This window comes from Molossus molossus, unplaced genomic scaffold (genome assembly GCF_014108415.1).
Source record: "Molossus molossus isolate mMolMol1 unplaced genomic scaffold, mMolMol1.p scaffold_m16_p_2, whole genome shotgun sequence".
NCBI lineage: Eukaryota > Metazoa > Chordata > Mammalia > Chiroptera > Molossidae > Molossus > Molossus molossus.
The window spans coordinates 29043583-29071360 of record NW_023425355.1 but is presented as its reverse complement, the minus strand read 5'-3'; the positions used below and the strand labels follow the sequence as shown (position 1 = coordinate 29071360).

The following is a 27778-nucleotide window of genomic DNA, read 5'->3' as shown; positions in this document are numbered from 1 at the left end:
TTTTCAAGCACTGTGAAGGCCTGATATAAATGCTAGAGGCTGCCATGCATGAAGGGGAACACTGGACCTTCTGGTCCTGGCCCCATTGGCTTATGGTTGGGACAGGGAAAGAGCAATCCAAGACACAAAACATACAATGTGCAATGTAACTCTTTAATATGAAAACAAACCAGTATCATGAGGGGGAACAGTACAGAACAAATTGCAGGCTTCAAGATGAACTTTGGCTTCCTGGCCAGTCAGGTTCCAACCTTAATCATGGATGTGGCCTCAGGTTGGAAGAACAATGTAACAAATGCGATGAGGAAGATAAAAATGAGAACACCTAAGGGCTCCTTCCCAAGGCTTCGTTTACAAGATGCTCCATCACTGCATGAAGGCTTCCTCTTGGATCATGCCCTTCATCTAGAGAAAGTCAAGAGAGCATTGGAAAGACAGCAGAGCAAGGAGCACTGAGATTCATCCCCAGGCTACCTTGCTGAACACTTGGGGACCTGATTCCCAGAGTTCACTTTTTACTGAGTAAATAATTTTGAGTTCTGTTATCATCTCTTCATTTTACTAAAAGCACATGTGATGGGCGAGGACAGATGACCTCCCTTAGGACCAAAGTGGAGACACTTTGACCACACAATGTCAGTGCTAAATCAAGGCTACAGAAAAAAGCCTCCAAGTTTACTAAGATGCATGCACCAGAATTACCAACTGGCACTGTAAGTAATGCTGAAAAAGCAATGAAAAGACTAACATCTATCAATAATAGCTTATGGCCTACTGGAATTCAATTGTTCAATATACAGATTTAGTGGGAATAAGGTAGCTGAACCTATACTGGGAGAAAACTAGGCTGGTGCTAATAATAAACAAGAGAAGTTTCAAAACAGTATGCACAGTAGGAAAACTGGGTTTTATAATACCATTCAATGTATTAGCATAAATTTAAGTATTTTTTATCCTCACCCAAGGACATTTTTGCATTTATCTTCAGATAGAGCGGGAGGGAGAGAGGAAGGAAGAGAGAGAGAGAAACATCAATGTGAGAGACACACATTGAGTGGTCGCCACCCACATGACCCCAACTGGGGCTGGGGACAAACTGCAGCCGAGGTACATTCCCTTAGCGGCAAATGAACCTGGGAGTCTCTGGTCCACGGACCAACACTCTAACCGCTGAGCCAAACTGGCTAGGGCGAAGGTATTTTTCACATGTGAACTTTTTTTAGAAAAATAAATAGATCTAAAATAATTACCTGTGGGTTCCCACCATTCAACCCTCCCAACTTTGTTCTTTCCCCATGCACACCCAGCACTCACTTCTGAGACCACTAGAGGTTCATCTGAGACAGGTTGAATGAAACCCGCACCATTTCCTGCTGCTCCTGAGAGACCACGGGCCCAGTGCTGGTGGAGGGTGTGGGCACTTGGGTTGAAAACGCACTCTGAGTCTCAATGGGTGTGGCATCCCTCACAAACAGCTCGTCATTCACGATGAATATACTGGAGAAAAATTAGCCCTCAAACAAGTGATGGATAAAGAACCCTACACCGTCAACAATGATCCTACTTCCACCACCAATCATCAACCAGATTCCTCCCATATACCACGTGTACTTGCCCACCCCTCCCCCGCCCGCCCAGATTCCTTGCCTGGTGGCTCTGCCCCTCTCACAGACCCCAACCCCAGAAAGAATCCAGCTTCACTAGATTTCTACCTCTGACTCCATTGCATATACTCTGTTAAACCCAGGGAGAACACAGTCTAATCCCATTTTAAGGACGACATAGTATCCTGGAGATCATGTAATTTCAATCAGGTATTAACTAGTGAATGCTGGTGTCAAAAAAGGACCTAAAAGGAACCTGGAACACTTTCAGTATTCTGAGGACACACACTGTCACATTCTCACAGCCCTCAGTCCAGGCGGGACTGCATGTTCCCTCCAGGTGCACATCACTCACCTGGAATTGCTGCCAGGAGTGGCAATGAAGGTCCGGGTGAAGGCACGAAAAGCACCCTGAGACATTCCTTCCCCTTAAACAACAAACAATAACCCCTTGGAGTCCCACATGCTTCACACACTCACACAGCTTTCCCCAGTCAGGGTTGGTGTTAATATTCATGCCAAGGGGACAGGTGTTCACTGGTGGTGAGGGTGTTGGGCATGGGTAGGGAAAAATAAGAGCAATCTGCTCTCGCTGACATGGACCCTACTATGTGCCAGGCCCAGAGACAACTACTCATTTCATTTTATTCATTATTTGCAGCCACCCAAAAGATGGCTATTATTAGTCTCATTTTACAAATGAGAAAAATGAGAGTTGAGATAATGGGCCCAAGTTTGCATAGTCAGGATCTGGGATTACAGCCATCAAATCCCACACCTATTTCCCCCAAAGTCCCAGCTATGTGGGGCTGACAGGCATGAATGCAGGTCTGACCAGGAGGGTTTGGAGGAAGACTGGAGGCAGGAGAACACAAAGTGAATAGTAAGAAAAAGGAAGGGATCAGGGAAGCTGAGAGTGTTCTGAGAGGGAGCCCAGCCAGGGAGAGGAGATGTGGGGCATGTGGGAAGGGGACTCTACACACACTCACCTTCCCTGAACACCCCATTGACACAGAAGAAGAACAGGCTTTCCTGAAAGGGAAGAGCAAAGGTGCTGAGTTACCAACCACACCTCCCATGCACCTGTTGCTTTAAGGTCTACCTGGAGGAAGAAGTGGTTGCTCACCGAATGGAACAACATGTCCACCAGGAAGGAGTTGAGGTCATGCTGAGTTTGGGGAAACACACAGAGGGAGCTCACAATGTCATATTTCGTACATTTCAGCAGATTAAAACGCAGGTCTGTGGGGAAAGAATGGCAAAGGTCGGGGTTGCTTCTCCCTGAGCCCTATGACTGACCCCTTCACACCCCCATTTCTGGCCCAATATTCCTCATCCCACACGCACTGGGGTCCTTGAGGTTCTTCATATTCCTGTTATCTCTGAAGTACTCATACAAGCTGCTTCTAGGAGAAAAGAAAAGAAAAGAAAAGGATGTGGAAGACTGGCCAGTGTGGGTGTTTCCACGAGGTGGCCGGTTTCTGCTGGGGAGACACACAACCCAGAATCAGAGTCTGAACTGTGATACTCACGGGTCTGGGTCATTTTGCATGAAAGGAAGGGTCAGGGAGAAGCAGGCTTCATCATGATAAGCACCAAGGAGACTCTGTCTGTCTCCAGAGTCATAGATCAAGTAGTATCTGTGAGAGGACAATAAAGACTGTCTCTATAGACTGTACCTCAAAGGGGACTTGAAAAGTCTCAGGAGCAGACATGTGCTTGGTTGGTCCAGACTGTCCCTGGCCCCTCCCCCTCCATTCCTCATGGTCCCTGGAGTACTTACTGCTGCAGAAATTGCAGGATTCGAGTCTTCAGAACATCAGATCCTTTACAACTTTCCTGGAATCAAAGACATTTGAGACCATGTGGCTGATGAAGCCTCCCCTACATTAGCCCAAATGCTGATCTTTCTTCCTCACCTTTAAGGGCTTGCTTATGTAGGATCTGTCAATGTCAACAGTAGTTGGTGGGGGTAAATCCTGGCCATCCTGGAGAAGGGAAGAAAAGTTAGCCATGCAGACCAGGGAGGTGGTTCTGGATGACTAGGGGAAAGGATGGGCCCAGGAGACAGTGAAGGTCAGAGCTGAGGAGTGAAAGGCCCCAGGAAATTCCATGGGGAAGATTCCACTGGGTGCATCATGAGGGTTAGGGTCCTGCAAGTCTCTACTGTGTTATACACAGTGTGTGTATGTGTGTGTGTTCACATGCATGTGCACGCACGCATGTGTTTCTCTCTCTCTCTCTCTCCTTTCCTCCCACGCTCTCTTCCCTGTCTCTCTTTCTGCCTGTCTCTCTCTGTGTACATTTTTCCAGAGATTATTCATATTCAAATCTTTTCCAGAAGTCCATGTTCCCCAAAATGGATAAGGGTCTAATGCACACATGTAATCTAGGCAAGACACAAAGGGCTGAGGGCAAGTATGGAAGTTGTCAAGTTAATAAGAGGTGATAATGAATGCAGGCACTTACCAAGCGTAACAACTTGGGGAAACATTTCCTGATGGCTCTGTCCGAATTCAAAAACAGAAAGAAGTGGTTGACAGTATGGGTTGCAATGCTCACACTTACTTAAAACACTGATGGCCTGAACAGAGATAGTGTTATGCCCACCCAGGAGCCCCTTTGGCCCCCTCAGTTTCTGATTTTAAGGCTTCTGGGTCCACTTCCCTGCTGAGCACTGACCATCTGCCATATGGGATCTCTGAAATGCAATGTGCTCATAGCCCTCCACATTCATATTCCCTCCCTTCCTCCCTCCCTCCCTCCCTCTCCTCCCTCCCTCTCCTCCCTCCTGGTTAGCTCCCGCCTAGAGGGCCTTGATTCGTTCTCCAGTGCCATAAGACACAGCATTTGCATCCCAGACTCCAGGGCTGCTTCTTCCTCGCTGCCTCCCTTCCTCCCTCCAGGCCTCCATTGATGGTTCCAAGGGGAAGAGAGAATGGGGTAGGGGCCCAGGGCTATGACACCTCACTGGGGGTCCAGTGTCCTGCTAGGAAAAGGACATGTCTCAGGAATGGACCAGGAGGCTGGGTCAGGGAGGTGAGGGAGGGGGGTATTAGGAGGCACAGAGGGTAAGGGAGGAAGATGAAAACAGAAAGAGAGTGAAGATAGGAGTGGAGATTGTGAAGACATAGAAGAGTAGAGACTAAGGAGAAACAGGAAGAAAAGGGAAGGGAAATAAGTTCTTCCCTGGCTGTGAGGGTGAGATCAGTAAAAGGAGAGAAGAAAGGGGATATGGTAGCCGTTTCCATCATCTACCCCTGGCTGGCCTGGGACCCGAGGTAGGAATCAAAAACATGGACCTGTTGGCCTCAGGGCCATGGGATTCTGGTTGTGCCTTTGTCACCTGTGGGAGCTCAATCTGAACTGGGCCTGGGGAACACAACAGCCACGGGATCAGGGGACCTTCCTCAGAAGGACTAAGCATCATGCCCCAGCTGAGCTTGGTGTTGGGGGTCTGTGGCCCCCTCTTAGGATCACCACCTTCTCTCCTCATAGCCCCTGTGCACTACTGCCTGCCTTAGTTGGTTCCTTTCCAGAGGAATCCTACCTGTTTTAGGCTACCCAGGGCTCCTCTGAAGGACCTGGCAGGTGATGTGATGTGTGGAGGGAGGGGCAGTGCACCTGAAAGGACTGTCCTTCTATCTCCCAACCCTCTCTGCCCTCAGCTTTCCATTGTTGCCTCGAGAGGCCCTCTGCTCACTGGCAGTGGCTCACTTCTGGCCCTGACTCAGAGAACCCTGGATTCTAGCAAGGATGGCACATCCCTGGTATTGCACCAAAGAAACGGATATCATAATGACAGCCAGCTGGGGCCTGGGGCATTGGCATGGGTTGGGAAAGTCTTCATGCCAACTTGAGATTTGAGAGTAAACCCTTTAGAAGCAAGGGAAAGAAGGTTCCTCCTAGATCTTAGGGATAGTCTATCATCTCAGTAGAAGAAAGGGCTATCTCAGTATGAGTAGTGGTAGAGGACATTTCTCAGCCCAGATCAGCAGTTATCTGCCCCGAGGCTCAACCCTACTAGTCCTAGTGATGGGGAGGGGGAACCCTGCATTCTGAAGCACATTCTTGGGTGGAAATGACAGAGAAAACCAGATGCAGAGTCAGGAACAAGACCCCAGATCACGACAACAGATGAGCAGGTCAGAGGAAGGATAGAGACCTCTAAGAACAGGTGAGGGACAGAGAAGAGAAGGTGGGGCCTGTGATCCTCCCAGAGAACCAGGGCTGCCACCTGCTGTGGTGGGGCACTGTCAGGGGTAGTTCTGGCTCCCAGGAGTCAAAGGTCCCCAGGAAGGGTGAGAGGGGTTCACACTGACCTGATGTACGTAGATTGGTCTGGGAAGGTGCAGCACAAGGGGTTATCTTTCAGCCACAGCTCTTCGAGCTTCAGGCCTTTGATCTTGCCCAACTCCCAAGAGGATTTCAGCTGAGAAATATGGGGGAAAAATGAAAAATAGTCCAGGGTGCAGAGAGACATCCAAGGCCCTGCACCCACAGTACCCCCCCAAGTATATTTGCTTGCCTGCCATGATCACTTTATAATCACCACCATTCACTCTCAACTCAAGTTTGATCTATCCCTCTTCTCACCTCATTTTTGGAGAGGTTCAGGATCTTGACTGTGGGGGCCATCTGTATAATATCAGACAGGCCATCTAGCTGGTACAGTCTGTTGTTGTGCAAATTCAAGGACAACAGCTTCAGGGAAGAAAAGTTAGAGTAATGATTACGATCTAGGACCTCAGAGACAAATCTGCCTTCCATCCCATCTGTTCCACCCCTACCATAACATCAGCACTGGGTCTAAGGCCTCACCTCAGGGAAATTCTTTTCGATGATCTGCAGGGTGGCTGTCATGCAGTTTCTCCGATTCAGGATTATTTCAATATCAAGGTGTGCAAAGCCTTCAAGGAGGCAAGAATAGGCAATCATCAGGCTGCCAGGGGTCCAACAGTAGCACCAACCCCTCCATCATTACCACCCCTAATCTACTTCCCAGGCCGAACCCTCTGTCTTCTCCTTGACCTAGAAATACTAGTGTTGGTTGTACCTGGGTCAAAGCGAAGCTTATGAAGGTCAAGAGCTTTGTGGGACACATCATATCGTTTGTCCATGGCCAGCTACACAGGGAAATGAAGAGAGAGCCCTGAGGCTGTGGTGGTGACTGGGAGGTTGGGGCTGGAGGAGGAACAGGTGGGTCCGAGAGTGGGCACATATGTGCCTTGAGTCTGCATTACCTTTAGCTGCTCCATTTCTTCTGGCTTCAGTTTATCCTGCACAGAGTAGGGTACAGCAGAAGTACTGGTAAAGATAACTATCTGCATGAAGAAGAGGTGGGGTAAGTACCAGCAACTGTAGCCTTATAGGAAGTGACCAGTCCTGCCTGTCCTGCCCCAGGACTGAGTAGAGATAATGACCTCGACACACACCTTTTGGTTCTCCTCATCACAAATCTTGTAGCTGACATTCTTCAAGGCAGAGGCAGCACTAGTGTCCTGAACAAAGAATCTGGCCCTGTTTTGCACATAGTGAAACTACAGGGATTGAAGCAACAGCAATAGTGTCAGAGGTCAATGTCCCCAGCTGAGCCATGACTCTCCCCCTTCCCTGTGCCCCCTCATGTGGCTTCACCATCCTCCCTTACATCCACTGGAGTGAAGGGGACACTGCAATGGCTCTGGATGGTATCCATTAGCCATGTCTTGTCATACTTTCTTCCATAGGGAATCTAAGGGTCAAAAAAAGAAATGAGGAGAGGAGAAACAACGTGAAACTAAGCATGCAAAACAGATCCAACACAGTGTTCTGTTCCTACGTTCTACTGAGCTCTGAAGGGTTTCTAAACAAGGGACCACTATGCGTAATCAGTGGTCATAGACAACAATGCTGGGGATAGGGCTGACGGGGGGGATTGGGAGGAGGGTGTCAATGGAGGAAAAAGGAGAAACATTTGTAACAAAAATAAATTAATGAAAACAACCAACCAACCAAACAAAAAACTGCCAGGAACCACTGGCATGATTTCTCATGTTTGTGCCAAATAAGGAGTTCTTAAATCCATTCTCTCTCCATTCAGAGCTCTCTTCCTCATAATCAACTTAAGGTGTTAGACATTTTCTTCCTTGTACAAAGTTCCAGGAGATTCTGTATGAGACACTGCTTGCCCATCCGAGTTGTTTTCCAGAGATTTGATCCCCCATCTCACACACTCAGCTTGAGCCAAACTGAGATATCCAGTGTGGCCTTGCTCTCTATTTCCCTGGCAATAGTTCCACCTTTCACTTTAGACAGCTTCCTCTACTTTCCATACAATCAGCCTGATTCCTTATACTGCTTCTCTGAATTTTCCCTTAGATGAGTAAGTAATAACAAGGACAGACTGTACACAGTCCCCAGCAAAATGTCTGTGTATCTACATGAGACCAACACAGTCCACCTGACCTTTCTCTCCTCCACACTCCATACATTTTTTTCAGGACACTCACTGTGATCTTGAACCAACTCCCCAGGGTTCGATCTTGGGTGTTCTCCCCCTTTTCTCTCCTGAGATGTTTTCTGTCACTGCACAGAGTAACATGGAGATGTCCTTTGTTATACCATTGCACTCTCCTCTTGTCATGTCCCTTGGTATAGGGAGTGCTGCAGGAGGAAGCAGAGAAAAAAGGGGTGGCCATAAATGCTAAGAAAGTCTTCTATACACCCTTGTGTCTCTGACACCAGGACTACATTTAAGATTGCTCAATCATGATTTCACTTCTAGCATTCTTCAGTTTTCCAGTGAGAGAAGAAAAAGAAAACCATGGAGAGTGAAGAGAGTTTTATGGGCAGTCCCATGGGCTGCTACATGCAAACCAGGCTGCCTAGTCACTTACTGTCTTACTTGGTACTTCTGGACTCCCCTCATCTCCCCATTTCCATCATCCTTATGGGGGTGTGAAGACTGAGGCTCATATCCACCATGCTGATAACGACGGGTCCTCTTGCCAAAATTACCTCGGAAAGAACTCCAATCTTTTTTCTTTCCTTGAGTTGAGCTACATTCATCATTGTCTTCTGAAACAGGGAACAAAAATACAAGTTTCAATCACGTCTCTCCCCACTTTCCATGTAGTACGTCTTAGGCTAACACCATGAAAGGGCAACAAAGTGCTTCCTTTGCCAGTGTATTACAAGCTGTATGTCAAGTGGAAAAGAGGTAACAGCTTCCTAAACTGTCCTCCTCTCTCCTGCTTTGCCAGCAACAATAGTCTACTTGAAATTATCCAGAGTGAGCTTTCTCTTGCCCAGTCTGAAATGCCTTTGAGTTTAAGAAACAGCTCTTTCTAACCTCAGCTCTTATGTAACAAGGGTCTAAATGACAAAAAGGAATGTTTCAGAAACAATTTCCAAATCTCTGGGTATTTTTCTTTTCTCTTTCAATGATCAATTTCCAGCTTGATCCCTCTATGGTAAGAGAACATACTCTATGCGATTTCAATTATTTTATTTATTTTTAAACTCATCTTTATTCTGGAATGTATTACAGATGCCCCCCCTTTTTCTCCATTGAATCCCTCCTCCCCAATCCCACCCACCTCCTGCCTTCCCCACACTATTATCTGTGTCCATTTGTTATGCATATATGCATAGAAATTCTTTGGTTTATCTCATCCTGCCCTCCCTCCCCCCTTCCCTTTGAGGTTCATCAGTCTAACAACCAATTTGTACTTCTTAATTCCTTCACCTTTTTCACCTAGCTCACCAGCCCCTGACCATCTGGCAAGCAACAAAGAGTTCTCTGTATCTATGAGTCTGTTTCTGTTCTGCTTACTCATTTTATTTGTAGCTTCAATTGTTCATAGATATGTATTAATTGCCATTTTATTCTTCATATTTTTGTTCTTCTTCTCCTTCATGAAGACCCTTCAACATTTCATATAATACTGGCTTGGCGGTGATGAGCTCCTTTAGTTTTTTCTTGTCTGGGAGACTCTTGATATGTCCATCAATTTTAAATGATAGCTTTGTAGGATAGAGTAATCTTGTTGTAGGTCATTGCTTTTCATCACCTTGCATATCTCTTGCCACTCCTTTCTGGCCCGCAAAGTTTCTTTTGAGAAATCATCTGACAGTCTTATGGGAGCTCCTTTGTAGGTAACATACTGCTTTTCTCTTGCTACTTTTTTAAGATTCTCTCTGTATTGAACCTTTGGTATTTTGATGATGAAGTGTCTTGGTGTGGACCTCTTTGGGTTTATCTTGTTTGGGACTCTGTTTCTTGGATTTGTATGTCTGTTTCCTTCTCCAAGTTAGGGAAGTTTTCTGTCATTGTTTCAAATAGGTTTTCAATTTCTTCTCTCTCTTCTCCTTCTGGCACCCCTATGATGCGAATGTTGGCAAGTGAAGTTGTCCCAGAGGCTCTTTAAATTATCCTCATTTTTTTGGATCCTTTTTTCTTTTTGCTGTTCTGACTGGGTGTTTTTTGCTTCCTTATATTCCAAATTTATGGTGTGCTTCTTGGCTTTGCCTACTCTACTATTGATTCCCTGAAAATTATTCTTTATTTCAGTTAGTCCATCCTTCATTTCTGACTGGTCCTTTTTTATGTTGTTGATGTTCTCACTAAGTTTCTTGAATGTCTCACCAAGTTCCTTGAGCAACCTTATAACCTGTGTTTTGAACTCTGCATCTGATAGATTGCTTATCTCCATTTTGTTTAATTTTTTTCCTGGAGTTTTGTTCTTTTCTTTCATTTGGGACATGTTTCTTTGTCTCCTCATTTTAGATGCTTCCCTGTGACTGTTTTTCTATGTATCAGGTAGAGCTTCTATGTCTCCTAGGCTTCGTAGGGTGACCTATTATTATAGGTGTCCTGTAGGATCCAGTGGCACAGCCTCCCCGATCACCCCAGCTGGGCCCTTGAGGTGCACCCCTAAGGTGGACTGTACACCCTTCTGTTGTAATTTAGTCTTGATTGCTGTTGGCACATCAGTGGGAGGGATTTACTCAGGTTGATCAGATGCAAGAACTGGCTATGCTCACTGACCACTGGCCTCTGACTACTTTGAAGGATCAGCTGTGTAGGGGCCCACCACACAGAGCAAGGCTTACTTCATCAGGGCTCTGTTACTCACTGAGTCTGATCACTGAGTGTGTCACTTGTGGAGGTGGTTGGGTGGTAGTGTTTCATTGTGGTCTCAAGCTGTCCACTGGGTGTGCTGGCTCTGGGCCAAGGTCAGTCACTGCCTGTGTTCCATCTAGGGCCACCAGGCATAAGCTACAAAGTGATCTGCAGATGGCTGCTTCTTGTGCTGCGCTTGGAGGTACCCAGGAAAAGCCACGTTGTGAACCAAATCTGGTTGCTTCTAGTGCCAGGCATGGGGTCACTTAACGAGAAGTATGGGGCTCACTGAGACCAGATGCTGTTTGTTTGAGAGATTTTAGAAAACTCTGAGGTAGGATCCATGACAGGCCAATCCTGTAACTCAGAGCCTTTGAAAACTACCTTGTGTGGCAGTGGAAGTGAAACTGAACATGGCTAGAGCATCTGACCCAGAAATATCACTCACTCAGTCCCCAAAACTTGGAGGACCCCTAGAGTGCTCTCTTTCTCTCACACTCCACATCCTGGTGATCAGGAAATACTCTAGACCCCTCTCCCAAAGTCTATCCAGATCTAGCCACTTTTCACCACCTCCATTTTTTCTGCTCTGTCCAAAACTGATGGTGAGGAGGCAAGGATGAAAACATAGGAACTAGTTGGAAGGTGGCATAATCCAGGACATACATGTTGGTGCCTTGGCCAGAGCATAGGTCCAACCAATTCATTCTGTTCAAAACCACTTAACAACACTTAGAAGCCCATCAACATGGTAAATAGCCATAACTTCATAATGCTGGTAAACAACAATAACTACAACAAAGAGCGACCTTATGGTAACCTTTGGTGAATGCTAGGAAATCAACTCATTTTCATGAAAATCCACCAGTTAAAGGAAAATAAATTAAATATTAAAGAGAGGAGTAATGGCAGGACGTCAGCATATGGTGTGGGAAGAGCCTGAGCCATTTTCAGTAACTGACATTAGTTCACAAATAGCATTGCTGAGGGAAAAGTGTAAAAGTGAGCCAGCTAACAGCTTCAATGATGCCCAGCCCAAACCAACTACAGTGATACCTCGGTTCTCGAACGCCTCGGTTTTCGACCAAATCGGTATTCGACCAGGAGATTCGAGAAACTTTTGTCTCGGAATCCGAACAAATATTTGGAACTCGAACTTCCGAGATGAGCCGAGTTGAGCCGAATGGCGTTCATTCGGCCCAGCGCGCCTTGCTTGCGTCATCAGTGTGAGTGCAGAGAGAGAGTCACGCTTTGTGGAGTCACGCTTTCCTATTGGGTTTCATTGCTTCGGTTCTCGAACAATTCGGTTCTCGACCGTCCTCCTGGAACGAATTATGTTCGAGAACCGAGGTATCACTGTAATTAATTCCAGTGCCTAAAGAGGGGCAGAGCTCTTCCTCATCCAGGTGACTGTGACAAGGGTGACTGCAGGCATCGATTGGCTTGGGAATCTCTCAAATGAGTGAGAATGTGATATATGCCACAGAGGGATACCCCCGGAAACACACACTCATATCTGCTTACTGAACTTTTGCATCTTAGCACCATCCTTGTCTCACCATCTTGCTGCAAGAATCAAAAGTGATAACTAGCAAATTATAAATTAGCTAGTGCCTTTCACTGTGGACGATTCAGCCAAATTTATTCCCTTCCAAACTATGGGAAAAGTACCTTCAAAAATGCCTATGACTTAATAAGCCACAAAAATAACTCAGTTATTACTAGATCAGGTACTTAGCACAATGTCTTGTGTTTAGTAAAGGAAGTACATGTTTTATTTGGATTAATTGTTAAAATTCCCTGGAAAATGAGAAACACAAAGATGGGTGTATGGAATAAAGTTCTGATACCAGCTGCGAACATTTGACATGAATCAATACAATTTATTAGAAAAGAAAATCATCCAAACAAGGAATAGATGGAAACATCACTAATCAACAGATAAATACAAATAAAGATTACACTGTGATATAAACTAACACCAAATTAGGACAGCTACTATAACCAGCAAATTAAAAAAAAAAAAAAGTATCAGCAAGGGAGTGAAGAAATTGGAACACTTGTGCACTGTTGATGGGCACGAAAATAGTGCGGCCTCTACAGAGATTGACAGCAATACAATCACAGTGGGAGACTTCAACATCTCACTGACATCACTGGATAGATCCTCAGGACAAAAAAATTAACAAGGAAATTGAGATCCTAAATGACGCACTAGATCAGATGGATTTAATTGATATTTACAAAGAATTACACCCCAAGACTGCAGAATATACATTCTTCTCAAGTGCACACAGGACATTTTCAAAGACAGACTATACTTAGAACAAAAACTAAGTCTCTACAAGTTCAAGAAGACTGAAATCATATCAAGCATCTTCTCAGATAACAATGGCATGAAACTAGAAATTAATTACAATAAAAACACTAAAAAATATTCAAACACATGAAGGTTAAACAGCATGTTATTAAACAATCAATGTGTTACCAAGCAGATAAGGAAGAAATAAAAAAAACTTCCTGGAAATCAAAGAAAATAGACACACAGGAACACAAAACCTATGGGACAGTAAAAGCAGTCCTGGGAGGAAAGTTCATAGCATTACAGGCTTGCCTCAAGAAACAAGAAAAATTTCCAATAGACTATCTAACCCTACAACTTAAAGAACTAGAAAATGCACAAAACAAAAAAACCCGAGTAAGTAGAAGGAAAAATGAAGTAAAGGTCAGAGTGGAGAAAATGACAAAGACTAAAAAAAACAATACCAAAGATAAATAAAACCAAGAGCTGGTTCTATGAAAAGATAAACATGATTGACGAACCTTAAGCCAGACTCATGAAGAAACAAAGTGATAAATAAAATCAGAAATGAAAGGAGAAGTGACAACTGACACCACAGAAATACAAAGGTTTGTTAGAAAATACTATCCAGAAATTGGACAACCTAGGCTAAATAGACAAATTCCTAGAATCATACAGCCTTCCAAAACATAACCCTGAAGTCAGAAAAACTGAAGAGACCAATAACAACTAAGCAAATTAAAGCAGTAACCAATAAACTCCCAGCAAACAAAATCCCGGGTATGAACAACTTCATAGAGGAGTTTTACTGAACTTTCAAAGAATTAACAACTATTTTCCTCAAACTATTCCAAAAAATTCACTAAGAAGACTTCCAAGCTCTTTTTAAGAGGTCAGCATTATCCAAATTTCAAAACCAAATAAAGACACTACGAAGAAAGAAAATTACAGGCCAATATCCCTGATGAACACAGATGCAAAAATCCTAGACAAAATATCAGCAAATCGAGCCCTGCCGGTTTGGTTCAGTGGTTAGAGCGTCGGCCTGCGGTCCAGAGAGACCGGCGTTCGGTTCCCGCTAAGGGCACGTACCTCGGTTGCAGTTTGTCCCCGGTAGGGGTTGTGTGGCATCGATGTTTTTCTTGCTCCCTCTTCCTCCGTCTCTCCCTTCTGCTCTATCTGAAATGCAAAAATGTCCTCAGGTGAGGATATTAAAAAATACATCAGCAAATCGCAACCAGCAATATATTCTTAAAAAAGTATTCACAACAACCAAGAGTGATTCATCCCAGGGATGTAAGGCTGGTACAATATTTGCAAATCAATAAAATGATACCTCACATAAAGAAAATGAAACATAAAAATTCATATAATCATAGCAATAGATGCTGAAAAGCATTTGACAAAATCCAGCATACATGTCTGATAAAAAATGTTCAGCAAAGCAGGAATAGAAGGACAATATCTCAACATAATAAAGGCCATATATGAAAGACCTACAGCCAATAGCTGAAAGCATTTCCTTTATGTAAAGAAACAACACAGATATGTCCACTTTTGCCACTCTTACCCAACATGCTACTGGAAATCTTAGGCACAGTGAACAAACAATAACAAAAAATAAAAGGAATTCAAATTGGAGAGGAAGAGGCAACCCACTGTATGGCAGAGCATAATTGCCAATGATATATCAGATAAGGGGTTAATTTCCAATATAGAGAGAGTGCTCATACAACTCAATAAAAGGAAAACAAAGAACTCAATTAAAAAATGGGCAGAGGAACTAAATAGACACCTCTCCAAACAGGACATGCAAATGGCTAAGAGACATATGAAGAAATGCTCAACATCACTAATCATCAGAGAGATGCCAATTGAAACAACAATGAGGTATCACCTCACACCTGTCAGAATGGCCACCATCAACAAATCATCAAACAACAAGTGTTGGTGAGGGTGTGGAGAAAAGGGGACTCTAGTCCACTGCTGGTGGGAATGCAGACTGGTGCAGCCACTATGGAAAACAATATGGTGTTACCTCAAAAAAGTAAATATTGAACTTCCACTTGACCCAGTGATCCCACTTCTAGAAATATACCCTAAGAAGCCTGAAACACCAATCAGAAAGAATATATGTACCCCCATGTTTGTAGCAGCACTATTTACAATAGCTAAGATCTGGAAACAGCCCAAATGTCCATCAGTAGATGAATGGATAAGAAAGCTGTGGTACATATACACAATGGAGTACTATGCAGCTATAAGAAGGAAAGATCTCTTATCCTTTGAGATGACATGGAGGGACCTGGAAAGTATTATCCTAAGCGAAACAAGTCAAACAGAGAAAGACAAATCATATTATCTCACTTATTTGTGGAATATAATGAACTAACAGTCTGAGGAATGGGGTAGTCCCAGAACGTGGAAGTAGGGTACAGATTGACAATCCCCAGATGATGGGGTGGTGGGGGAGAGATAAACCACAGAACTTGTATGCATGTATGCTTGAACAATGGACATGGACAACAAAGTTGGGGACAGGGTGGGGGGGAGAGGGAGAAGGGAATCAATGGGGGAAAAAGGAGAAACATCTGTAACAAAAATAAATAAATAAATAAATAAAATGGTTTTTACATATTTGAATTGTTGAAAACTCAAAAGAATAGTATTTGTTGACAAGTAAAAATTATATGAAATTTCGACATCAGCATCCACACATAACGTTTTACTGCAACTTAACCATACTATTTCTATTGTGGCTTTCACTCTATAATGGCAGAGTTGAGTAGTTACAACAGAGACCAAATGACCCACACAGCCTTAAACATTTAGGATCTTTTCCCTGTCCAGACAAAGTTTGTGCAGCTCTGGCTTAGAGCCCATGTTCTTAAAGCAAGTTCACAGTAACTGTGCTAAATGCCTGACAGTCCCTTTGGCAACGCCCAGGAAGATTTACTACAGTCACTTGTGACTTCACTATAGGGTCTTTTCTTAGTAGTCCATTAATTCGTGGTTTTCTGGGTCAGGTGTAGGAATTGGGTCAAGGCCATCATTTGCCTTCAAGATGACTCAAGTCCCCAGATCTTGAGTTTATGTATATTTTATTTTCTTATATTTATTATAAGTATATTTTACTTATCTTTACACAGATCAAATGCAACTTTAAAAAATGTTCAGCTATTTCAAGATCCAAAGGATCTGTTGATCAATAAGCCACCTTCAACGTTGCTGTAGCTCAAATCAATGTCAATTCCCTTCCATTCTTGCTGCCTATTAAAGTAAACAGCACTCACTTTGACCTGGAAGGGTAAGTGCTTTTACCTGGCCTGTGACTCCAGGATTTCAAAATCCACAGTGAAATAAGGAGGCCATGTCAATGGCAGTATCTCCCATCTCATCTGAGGTCTACTACACATGTCAGCCAATTCAGAACACTTCAAAATGAAGATATTAGCTTCATCAGTATTTTCCCCAATGCTGTGAGGAAAGGAGTGTTCTCTGAGTCCCTAAAAACAACTTTGGTCAATCCAAATTTAAATTCAAAGGCCTTTCAAGTCATGTCCACAAGTGATACCTTTTGCAACTGCTTACCATGGAATACCGATATTTCATCCTGTAATATCAATTGAATCCTTACTTTCTTCAGATCTGCCTAGTTCAGATAACTTCTCCCAGATCCCCATTTCCTTCAGGGCCCTTTCCTTGCAAGTAATTTTGGTGTCAAGTACTCTGTTATGCAAATTTCCCATTTGCTTATGATAGAGCTTATTCTAGCTATTTCATAAAAATAAGACATCCTTAATAAAATATATAACAGCATACAAAATCACTTTGAGGTACAGATAAGCAGGCTTGGATGTTGCACACCCAGGGGAGGCCCACACATGCTATGGAACTGTTATAGCTGAAACAACACTGCTTCTTTCCTATTACTTGTCATGTTTGACAGACACTGAATTCTAGAAATACTGCTATAGCTGTCTCATAAAACGCAGAGTCCTCTTCCATCACACATAGCTAACCCAGCATGTGGCTCTCACATTATTCATTTCCACCTCCAAGTCTCACTATGATGCATGTGCTTCATACACGAAGATCTGGTTGGGACGCCAGGTGCAAGGGGCTTCAGTACACACACACACACACACACACACATGTACACACACACATGTACACACACACACACACACCCATTAACATAAATCTCTATTCTTGTTTTAAGCTTTCCAATCTCTATAGCACAGGAAATCCTATGAGTGTTTACCAGTGTTGCACTACTTGGATTTTACCCAAGTTACCCAATGCAGAGTATAATTCACAGAATCATTTATTTTTGCTATCTTTAATGGTATATTCATAATGAAAATATTAATTTCTATTTGTTGCAATTATTTTGATAGATTTGTCTTACATCCAATGAACTTGATCTTATTATTATATTGTTTGTAGATTCTCTTGAGTTCTTTTACATGAAAACAATCATATTCTTTTGTTTAACTCATACACATTTATTAATTTATTTCAGTTTAATCTCATGCCTACGAAACTCAGTAAGAGCATGAACAAATGTGATTATTTATGAATCATCTTTGCCGTTTCTGATTTAAAATGGAATGTTTTTAATATCTCACTATTATGTATGGCATTCATTGTAGTATTTTTTAAAATACTTGGTATCAGTTTAAAGAAGTATTTTTGTATTCCCCATTAGCTGAGAATTATTGGTGTTCTTGTTTAAACTTCACTGGCTGTTGAATTTTATGGTATGCTTTTTTCTCCAGAATCTTTGTGATAATCACCCTTTTCTTACTCCTTTATCTTATTACTGTGTAGTATTCCATTATGAATCTCCTAATGTTAAACCAGCATTGCAAGTTTGGGATAAACACAACTTTGTCATGCTCTACAATCTGATTTAGCCATTGCTGCAATCTGATTTAGCTATTGCTGCTATTATCGTATTTCTACTTTTTTGCACTTCTATAACTAAGATGGACCAGTAATTCTGTCTTCTCATTCATTGTTTGTCAAACATACACTTAATATTAGTATATATTTCTTCAATATAAAAAGGTTATATTTTCCTAGAAGTATCCATTTATTATAATTTTTCAAATTATCAGCATATCTTTTTCATAATATTATCTTACCTTTCCATTTTACTGTAAGTTTAAGCAGGATGCCTTTATTATTCAAAAATGGCTCATCTGTGCCTTCAAATTTTCTTGATTTATCTTGCCAGAGGTTTATTTTCTTATATTTTGAAAGCACTAACATCTAGCAATTTATTCAAATCTTTCATATCTGGTATCAATTTCATTAAATTTTGCCCTGTGTTATTTTTCCTTGACAATATGGAAAGGCATTAGATTATTATTATTATTATTTTTTATCCTCACCCGAGGACATTTTTCCATTCTTTGTTCAGGTAGAGTGGGAGGGAGAGAGAGGAACAGAGAGAGAGAAACATCGATGTGAAGGGACACATCGAGTGGTTGCCACCCGCACAACCAACCAGGGCCGGGGACAAACCACAACCGAGGTACGTGCCCCTAGCGGGAACCGAACCCGGGTCTCTCAGGACCGCAGGCCGACGCTCTAACCGGTGAGCCAAACCGGCCAGGGCTAGATTATTTTTATTAAGTATATGACAAGTGAACAATCTTTCCATCTACCATCGGGTTTTCTTTGATAACGTCTGTCTCTGAATGGCATGGATATCCAAATATGCAATACACATATTTACTTGGAAAAGACATGAGGTTTAGTCTTGGGGACTTTAATTAAGTCCATCATGTCTATTCAATTCCACTGTTGGAATAGCAAATGGTTAGGGGAAATGGACTTGCAGCACTAAAGTAAAGACATTTCTATTGTAAATATATGTAAACTTCATTTAAAAGATAGCATAAATGTTGAAAAAAGTAGGTGTAGCCCTGGCTGGTTTTGCTCAGCGGTTAGAGCGTCGGTCTGTGGTCTAGAGAGACCCAGGTTCGGTTCCCGCTAAGGGTATGTACCTCGGTTGCAGTTTGTCCTCAGCCCTGGTTGGGTTGTGTGGGTGACAGCCACTCTATGTGTACCTTTCATGTTGATGTTTCTCTCTCTCTCTTCCTCTCTCTCCCTCCCGCTCTATCTGAACGAAAAATGAAAAAATGTCCTTGGGTGAGGATAAAAAAAAATAGAAAAAAGAAAAAAGGTGTAGAAAAAGCATGGAGTTTGAAATATAGATATATATGAAATGTGGTCTGTCACTTATTGTTAATGTGATTTCAGAGAGTACCTAATGTCTCTGAGCTTCAATTCCAGTATGTGGTGTTCAGTGGTGCTGTCAGCCAAGTGTTTCCAGGCACCTGGTAGAGTTTTACTTCTTGCTTAACCTCCTTTGTATGGTGGGGCTATGTATGTGACTAGTTCTGGCTAAGAGGTGAGACTAACATGTGTTATTTGGGGGTGAGAACATATGGTTGTTGGTTTGAGCTCCTCCCACTCAAGGGCAATTCCCCCTCAGGCATAGTCACTGACAATTTTCTAGATGGTGGCTTCTCTATCAGTTTGGGTCTCCAAGTTATTCCAATAAGAATTGCTCAGACCCCTAACACCTACCATTCTGTGATGGACGTGCATCTGCTACGGACACACAGTACAAGTGAAGAATAAGCACTGGCATTTGGGGGCTATTACCATGGCATAACCTTGATTTGGGACTTACCAGACTCCAGAACTGTGAGAAATCAATCCCTGTCGTTTATAAGCCACTCAGTCATTGATGGTATGCTACAACAGCCTGAAGAACTAAGATACAATCCCTCCCTTTGAGATTTATGCTGCATATTGGCATAGTATCTTATAATACTACAATACAGAAATTATTTTACCTTCATTTTTGTATGTCCCATATTTCTCTAATGAAGGAGCACTTTTTTGTTGTTGCTGGCTCTCGGACATAGTGACTTGTAGAACAAACGTGGAAGTACTAAAATGAGAGAAAAATAAAGTGGATATTTTGTAATGAAAACAGCACAGGTAAACTCAAGATGCATAAAAGACTTAAACGTAAGTTGTGGAACCATAAAAAATCCTAAGAGAAAATGTAGGCAGCAAAACTGGAGACATCACACAAAGCAGAATTTTCACCAATACTTGACCTAGGGCAAGAGAAACAAAGGAAAAAAATTAATAAACAGAACCACATCAAACTTAAAAGCTTCTGCACAGCAAAAGAAACCAGCACAAAAATGAAAAAGGAACCCATTGCACGGGAGAACATATTTGCAAATGATATACTGAATTAGGGGTTAATTTCCAAAAAATATAAAGTACTCATACAATTCAAAAAAGGAAGACTAACAATCCAATTTAAAATGGGCACAGGACCTGAATAGACATTTCTCCAAAAAAGACATACAAATGGCCAAGAGACATTTGAAAAAATGTTCCATAAGCAATCATCAGAGAGATGCAAATTAAAATGACTCTGAAATAACACTTCACACCTGCCAGAATGGCTGTCTTAAGCAAATTTCATACAAGTGTTGGCGAGGATGTGGAGAAAAGGGGACTCTAGTACACTGCTGATGGGAATACAGACTGGTGCAACCACTATGAAAACAATATTGTGTTATCTCAACAAAATTAAAAATAGAACTGCCATTTGACCTAGTGATCCAACTTCTATGAATATATCCTGAGAAACCTGAAACACCAATCAGTTGAATTTATGCTCCCCTACATTCATAGCAGCGCTATTTACAATAGCTAAGATCTGGAAACAGCCCAAGAGTCCATCAGTAGATGAGTGGATAATAAAACTGGTACATTTACACAATGGAATACTATGTAGCTGTTAAAAAGACTTCTTACCCTTTGAGTCGACATGGAGGGACCTGGAGAGTATTATGTTAAGTGAAATAAGCCAGTCAGAGAAAGACAAGTACCACATGACGTCACTTATTTGTGGAATGCAATGAAGAAAATAAGCTGACAAACGAAATAGATCAAGAGACATGGAAGTATGGAACAGGCTGACAAACCTCACAGGGAATGGGGTTAGGGGAGAGGGAAGAGATAAACCAAAGAACTGATATGCATATATGTATAAGCAATGGACATAGACAACAGTGTGGAGAAAGCAGGCGGCAGGCAGGAGGGGGGTTGACAATGGGGGGAAAAGGGAGCAACATCTGTAATACTTTCAATAATAAAAACAAATTAAAAAAGTAAAAATATAAACAGCACAAGTGATAATATTATTTAACCATTTATCAAACAATATTTCTATCATCCATAGATGTAAACACAATCCTTTGTCTGCTGAATTATACTCTCTGTGTACCATCTACATGATTTTTATGAAATGTATCCCTTATAATTTTATTTAACATGTTTCTCTTAAATACATTCACTTTTTTCCTATGTGAAGAAAAACAGGGAGTTTTCAAGGAATCTAAGAAGCAATGGTTACAAATTCAAAAGGTAATAGTGTTTGTTTGGACTAAGTTAAACCATTTAGGGTTCCCAAGCACAAAATAATAGATGATTCCATGCCACATGCATATTATTTATTTATTTTCCCCACCGGATTTTAGAGAGAGAAGAAGAAATAGAGAAAGAGAGGGGAGGAAGGAGGGACAGAGAGAACTAGAGAGAGAGATATCTATATGAGTGAGAAACACCAACTGGTTGCCTCTTATAGTGCCCTGACTGAAAATCAAACCTGCAACCTAAGTATGTGCCCTGAACAGGAATCAAGCCCCAAACCTTTTGCTTTAGTGGACAGCATTCCAACTAAATGAGACACATGCATTTTAAAGAAATTACTGAGCAGGAAAGTAAATATTAGAAATAAATTCTTAATCTTCACATGATGCTACTTTCACATTTTTATTGAAAAAAAAATTATTTTTAAAAGTATTTTTTCCTTCTCCTCTCTTTATAGAAGCAAACAAGGGACAGAAATTAAAATCGTATTTGGAATGTCCATACAAATTGGCATCTTAGAGGTCTCTGGTGTCCTCAACAACACATGGTCAGAGGGGGACAGAGTAAGTCATCACACTGCACAGACAGTGAATATGGCAGGGTGATAGGCTCTCTTTTAATTGGAAGTTTTCTCTGAACCAGAGATCATCTCGTTTAATCTTCACAAGAACCTTATAAGGAGGTACCATTATTATTCCGTTTTCAAGATGAGAAACTGAGTACAAATAGGTAAGTGATTTGCCCGAAGTTGCACATCTGGTAAGTGGCAGCGTCAAGGAGACTGCAACTCAGGTCTGGCTCTTAACCACCATGAATGTGTTTCTTCTGTAGAAACATCACCTTCCACTTGCAAAACCCTCGTTCCTCAGTTTTATATGCACTCCCCAGCAGGGTATTCCCAAAGTGTCTCTGTTCTTTCATGGCGGCGCTACTTTTTGTTGGCCACATGCTTCCAGTCCCCTCAGGAATTCGGCAAACTGAGAAATGGGGCCAAGGCGGTAGCTCATGATAATGACCCCTGGCACAGTTAGAACATCTTGTCCATTTTATATTGTATTATTTTATCTTTTAATTTTAATTTTATGTTTTCCACCAACACTTATCTCCTCTAGGCCCTCTTCCGCCTCCACCGCCGCCGCCTGCGACCCCCGCAATCACCACAGAATTGTCCATGACTATTCGTTCTCTCGTTCTGTCTGTCTCTCTTTTTTTTTTATCCTCACCTGAGGTAATTTTTTTCTTTTTTTTGCATTTATCTTCAGATAGAGCGGGAAGGAGAAAGGGAGGAAGAGAGAGAGAGAAACATCAAGTGGCTGCCACGCACATGGCTCCAGCAGGCAAGGGACAAACTGCAACCGAGGTACATGCCCTTAGCGGCAACGACCGGGGACTCTCAGGTCCGGGGGCCGAGGCTCTAACCGCTGAGCCAAGCCGGCCAAAGCGCGCTTTTTTCCTTTTCGCTCAATGCGTGCACCCCCACCCCCAGCAGGGCCGCCCTCCTGAAGAGCAGGGCTGGGGTGAGGGGGCGGGAAGGGGGAGAGACGGGTTCTTACCGAATTCCCTGAGCCCTGCACGGAGACGCGCCCACAAGCCCGTGCCGCGCCCTCCCCGCCGCCACTTCTCTGAGAAAAGTTCTAGTACCGATCTCGACCCTCCTACCGGGGACGTCCCTCCTGCCGAGTATGGGCCACCACTCACCGCTGAGGGACACCAGTGGGTGGCAACTGAGCCAGAGCTTCCGCGAAATGGCCCCTCAGCCAGGGCGCGAACCACCGTTCCGAAAGGGTCTGAACCTGCTGCTCTGACTGCGCAGAACGCCGAGAGCAGCTCCAGTTGGGGGAGCTACCACACACTTAAATGGCGGCCATGACCTAGGGTCACAGACTGCAGGATCCATGTAAACGACGGCCCTCCCACACCACCGTAGCGGGTAACATGACCGCAGGGTCCATGGAACCCACCGCTGTGGGGCCTCACCTGACTTCCACGTCCGTTCGTGACTGGACCACAAGACGGAATGACTCAGCAGGGTTCGAGAGCCCTCGGTCCTCAGTCCTCGTGTGACTGAGGGCTGAGTCTCGCGTGATCATATGTGATCACAGCTGGGACGTGAACATAGCGTGGTACGTGAGCGTAGCGTGTTACGTGAGTGTAGCTGGAACGTGGTCGTAGCTAGTACGTGATTGTAGCTAGTAGGTGGTCATAGGCTAGTATGTGGACATAGGACCCACAGTGACTGGGTAGCGGCAGCGTTCACACCAGTGCCAGGGCTTTGTCCGTCCTGTGCTGGTAGGAGCCATGTAGCTGCTGACTTAATACTCTGCAGAGTCCCGAAGCCCAGTCTTCACGTGATGGAGATGGCTGAGCCTGACATGTGACCACAGGGGCATACACGTCCATAGCATCCACACGACCCCAAGAGGCCATTCATTTATTTGATGTGAGGACCAAGGTTTCCACCTGCCACTAACTAGTAAGGGCCACATGACAGGAAGAATCTACATGGTGGGCTGGGTTTTTAGTAGTCCTCGATGCCCTAGGGATGTGAAGAGCTAGATCTTCTCCATGATCATAATGGCAACAGGTTCAGAGAGAGACCACGTGAGCTCAGGTGCTGACATGACCAGTTGATCTGGGTCTGCCACATAACGATGGTGTCCACATGATGGCATCATCCACCCGATCACAGCCTTAGGAGCTCACAGTACTCACTTCAGAACACTTTCAAAAATCAAATTGTCCTCCTCACCAATATGTGGGGAAAGAAGTGTCCTTAGCATGAGTTGATCCACCAACACACTGACTTCAAAGTAATTTTCATTTGGTTACCACAGGTAACTTTTGCAACTGTTTTACTATGGTCTGCCATAGAATACCAGTATTTCACCCTCGAATGTCAATTGTGTTCTTACAATCTTCAGATCTACTTAGGTCAGATAGCTTATCCCCAAATCCCCATTTCCTTTAGGGCCCTTTGCTTGCAGTCAGTTTTGGTGTCAAGTACTCTGTAAATCAAGCTTCCTGTTTGCCTGTGATAGAGCTTATTCTAGCTATTTCATAAAAATAAGACATTCTTAAGAAAATGTATTATACAGCATACAAATATTTTGTGAGGGCCAGATGCTGTATACCTTGGATGCTGCACAGCTGGGAGAGGCCCACACATGCTATGGAAATATTGTAGGTGAAACACTATTGCTGCCTGCCCACTGCTTGACATGTATGACAGATATTGAATTCTAAAAACACTGCTACAGCTGTCCCATAAAGTCCAGCGACCTCTCCCATCATAGATAGCTGACCATATCATTGAATCATATGTGTCTCCCATGTCATTCAGTTACATCTCCAAGTCTCAGGATGGTGCATATGCCTGATACAAAGGAGATCACATTTAAAACCCTAGCTGTAACAGCTTCTTGTTAATGTGTATGTGTGTGGGTCTCACACTGGTTTCTTTTCAGGTTTTCAGCTTTTCTAGTCCCTATAGAACAGGAAAGTATATATAAGAGTGTTTATGAGCATTGGAATAATTGCCAAGAGAGCCAAATTATGGTTTATTTCACAGAAAGTTATAATTTGTGTTATAAATGGTACATTCTGAATGTAAATGGTATTTTCTATTTCTTCCAATTATTTTATGTATACTGTTCTTACACTGAACAAACTTATTAATCTCTATTATTAATCTTAATTTTCTATAGCTTCTCTTAAATTTTTATGAAGATAACCATATTTTACGGACAGATTTGTTTTCCCTAGTATGCATATATTCTTTCACATATGTATGTACCTATGCAAGTATGGGTTTTTTTTGAAAGTATGTATTTTGGCTTACTGTATTGCCTAGGAGATGCTGTGCATATCTCTCTCTTTGAGATTTATATTGTGTATTAGCATATTATCTTAAAAATTTCTATAGTATGGCAATTCACTTACCTTTCATCTTGTAGGTCCCACACTTCTCTAAACTAGAGAGCATTTTTGTTTTTGGTATTTCGTGGCCCTATTGTTTTGCAGAAGAATCTTGGAAATGCTGAAATGGCTGAAAAAGAGATCATTTAGGCTCCATGTAATAAAAACTATCACATGTGAAAATATTTTTGAATCCTGTCGAGGTATTTACATTCCCTTAAATGAAAGCACAATCTTGCTATTTAATCACCTTTACTCAATCAGTACCACTTGCGTGATGTGCCAAATGTATCACCTGTGATTTCACTACAAAAAAACAAAAACACATTCCAAAATGGCAGTGGAGTGAATGGAAGCTACCACACGATCTCCCAGGAGCAAACTGAAATTACAACTAAAATAAAGACAAATTGTAGGGAAAACACAATGGGAAAGCAGCATGCAAGTACCATATAACCAGGGACACTGACTCGATCCTGGTAGGATTGCAGAGGCACGAGAGGGGGGCTGGGAACCCACGGACAGCAGCGGTCTTAGCTGTGAGCAGTGCCCTTGGGGTTTAACTTGCAAGTGGCTCCACAGTAAACACTAAACAAAAATGGCAATAAATAAGTACATATCAATAATCACCTTAAATGTAATTGGATTGAATGCCCCAATAAAAAGAAAGAGTAGCAGATTGGATAAAAAAGCATGACCCACATATATGTTGTTTACAAAACACCCACCTCACATCAAAAGACTCATATAGGTTGAAAGTAAAGGGATAGAAAAAAACCTTCCAAGAAAATGGAAAGAAAAAAAAAGCTGAGGTAGCAATATTCATATCGATAAAATAGATTTCAAAATGAAGGCCATAACTAGAGAAAAAGAAGGCCACTACATAATATTGAAACAATCTATCCAACAGGAAGATATAACCTTGATAAAAATATGTGCACCCAGCATAAGAGCACCAACATATATTAAAAATCTTCTGGAGGACATCAAAGGAGAAATCAACAGCAATATAATCATAGCAGGGGACTTTAACACCCCGCTGACATCACTGGATACATCCTCTAGACAAAAATTTAGCAAGGAAACAGAGACTCTAAATGAAGCAATAGACCAAGTGGATTTAATAGATATCTATAGAAAATTATACCCCAAAACTACAGAATTCAAATTCTTCTCAAGTGCACCTGGGACATTCTCAAATATAGATCACATGTTAGGACACAAACTAAGTCTCTACAAGTTCAAGAGGATTGAAATCATATCAAGCATCTTCTCAGATCACAATGGCATGAAACTAGAAATCAACTGCAACAAGAACATGCAAACACATTTGAACACATGGAGGCTAAATAGCATGTTATTAAACAATGAATGGGTTACCGAGGAGATCAAGAAAAAAATTAAAAACTTCCTGGAAATTGCCCTGGCCCTTTTGCTCAGCGGTTAGAGCATCGGCCTGCGGTCTGGAGAGACCCGGGTTCGGTTCCTGCTAAGGGCATGTACCTCGGTTGCAGTTGGTCCCCGGCCCTGGTTGGGTTGTGTGGGTGGCAACCACTCGATGTGTCCCTTTCACGTCGATGTTTCTCTCTCTCTCTCCCACTCTATCTGAACAAAATATGGAAAAATGTCCTCGGGTGAGGATAAAAAAAAAAAAAAAAAACAACTTCCTGGAAATCAATGAAAATGAACACACAACATCACAAATCTGTGGGATGCAATGAAAACAGTTCTGAGAGGGAAATTCATAACACTGCAGGCCTACCTCAAGAATAAAGAAAAATCTCTAATAGACTATCTAACCTCACAACTTAAAGGACTAGAAGGAAAACCAAAAGAACACCCCAGAGCAAGTACAAGGAAGTAAATGGTAAAGATCAGAGAAGCAATAAATGACATGAGGACCAAAAAAACAATTCAAAGGATCAATGAAACAAAGAGCTGGTTGCTCAAAAAGATAAACACGATTGATGGAACCTTTGCTAGACTCATCAAGAAATAAAGATAGAGAACCCAAATACACAAAATAAGAAATGAAAAGTGAGAAATAATAACTGACACCACAGAAATACAAAAGATCGTTAATGACTACTATGAACAATGTTATGGCAACAAATTCGACAGTCTAAGCAAAATGGATAAATTTCTAGAAACACATAGACTCCCAAAACTGAACTGGGAAAAGATAGAAAACTTGAACAGACCAATAACAACTAAAGAAATTGAAGAGGTAATCAAGACTCTCCCAGTAAGCAAAAGCCCAGGCCCGGATGGCTTCGTGGGGGAGTTTTACCGAACATTCAAAGAAGAACTAACACCCATTCTCCTCAAACTATTTCAAAAAATTCAAGAAGAAGGAAGACGTCCAAACGTGTT

At 42.5% G+C, this 27778-nt stretch overlaps 1 protein-coding gene across 1 annotated transcript; it reads right to left on the bottom strand.

Moving 5' to 3' along the window:
• Positions 1-1325: 1325 nt before the first annotated feature.
• LOC118636161 (nuclear RNA export factor 2-like) lies at positions 1326-8640 on the bottom strand. The gene is made up of 18 exons (XM_036271187.1): positions 8483-8640; positions 8096-8249; positions 7255-7338; positions 7040-7144; positions 6848-6928; positions 6661-6730; positions 6426-6514; positions 6201-6308; positions 5927-6036; positions 4074-4110; positions 3524-3592; positions 3388-3443; positions 3137-3244; positions 2952-3010; positions 2731-2846; positions 2594-2636; positions 1960-2032; positions 1326-1497 (listed from the first exon to the last, which is right to left on the bottom strand). The coding sequence occupies exons 1-18, from the start codon at positions 8512-8514 to the stop codon at positions 1326-1328; spliced, it is 1566 nt and encodes a 521-aa protein (XP_036127080.1). The 5' UTR covers positions 8515-8640.
• Between the last annotated feature and the right edge of the window lie 19138 nt (positions 8641-27778).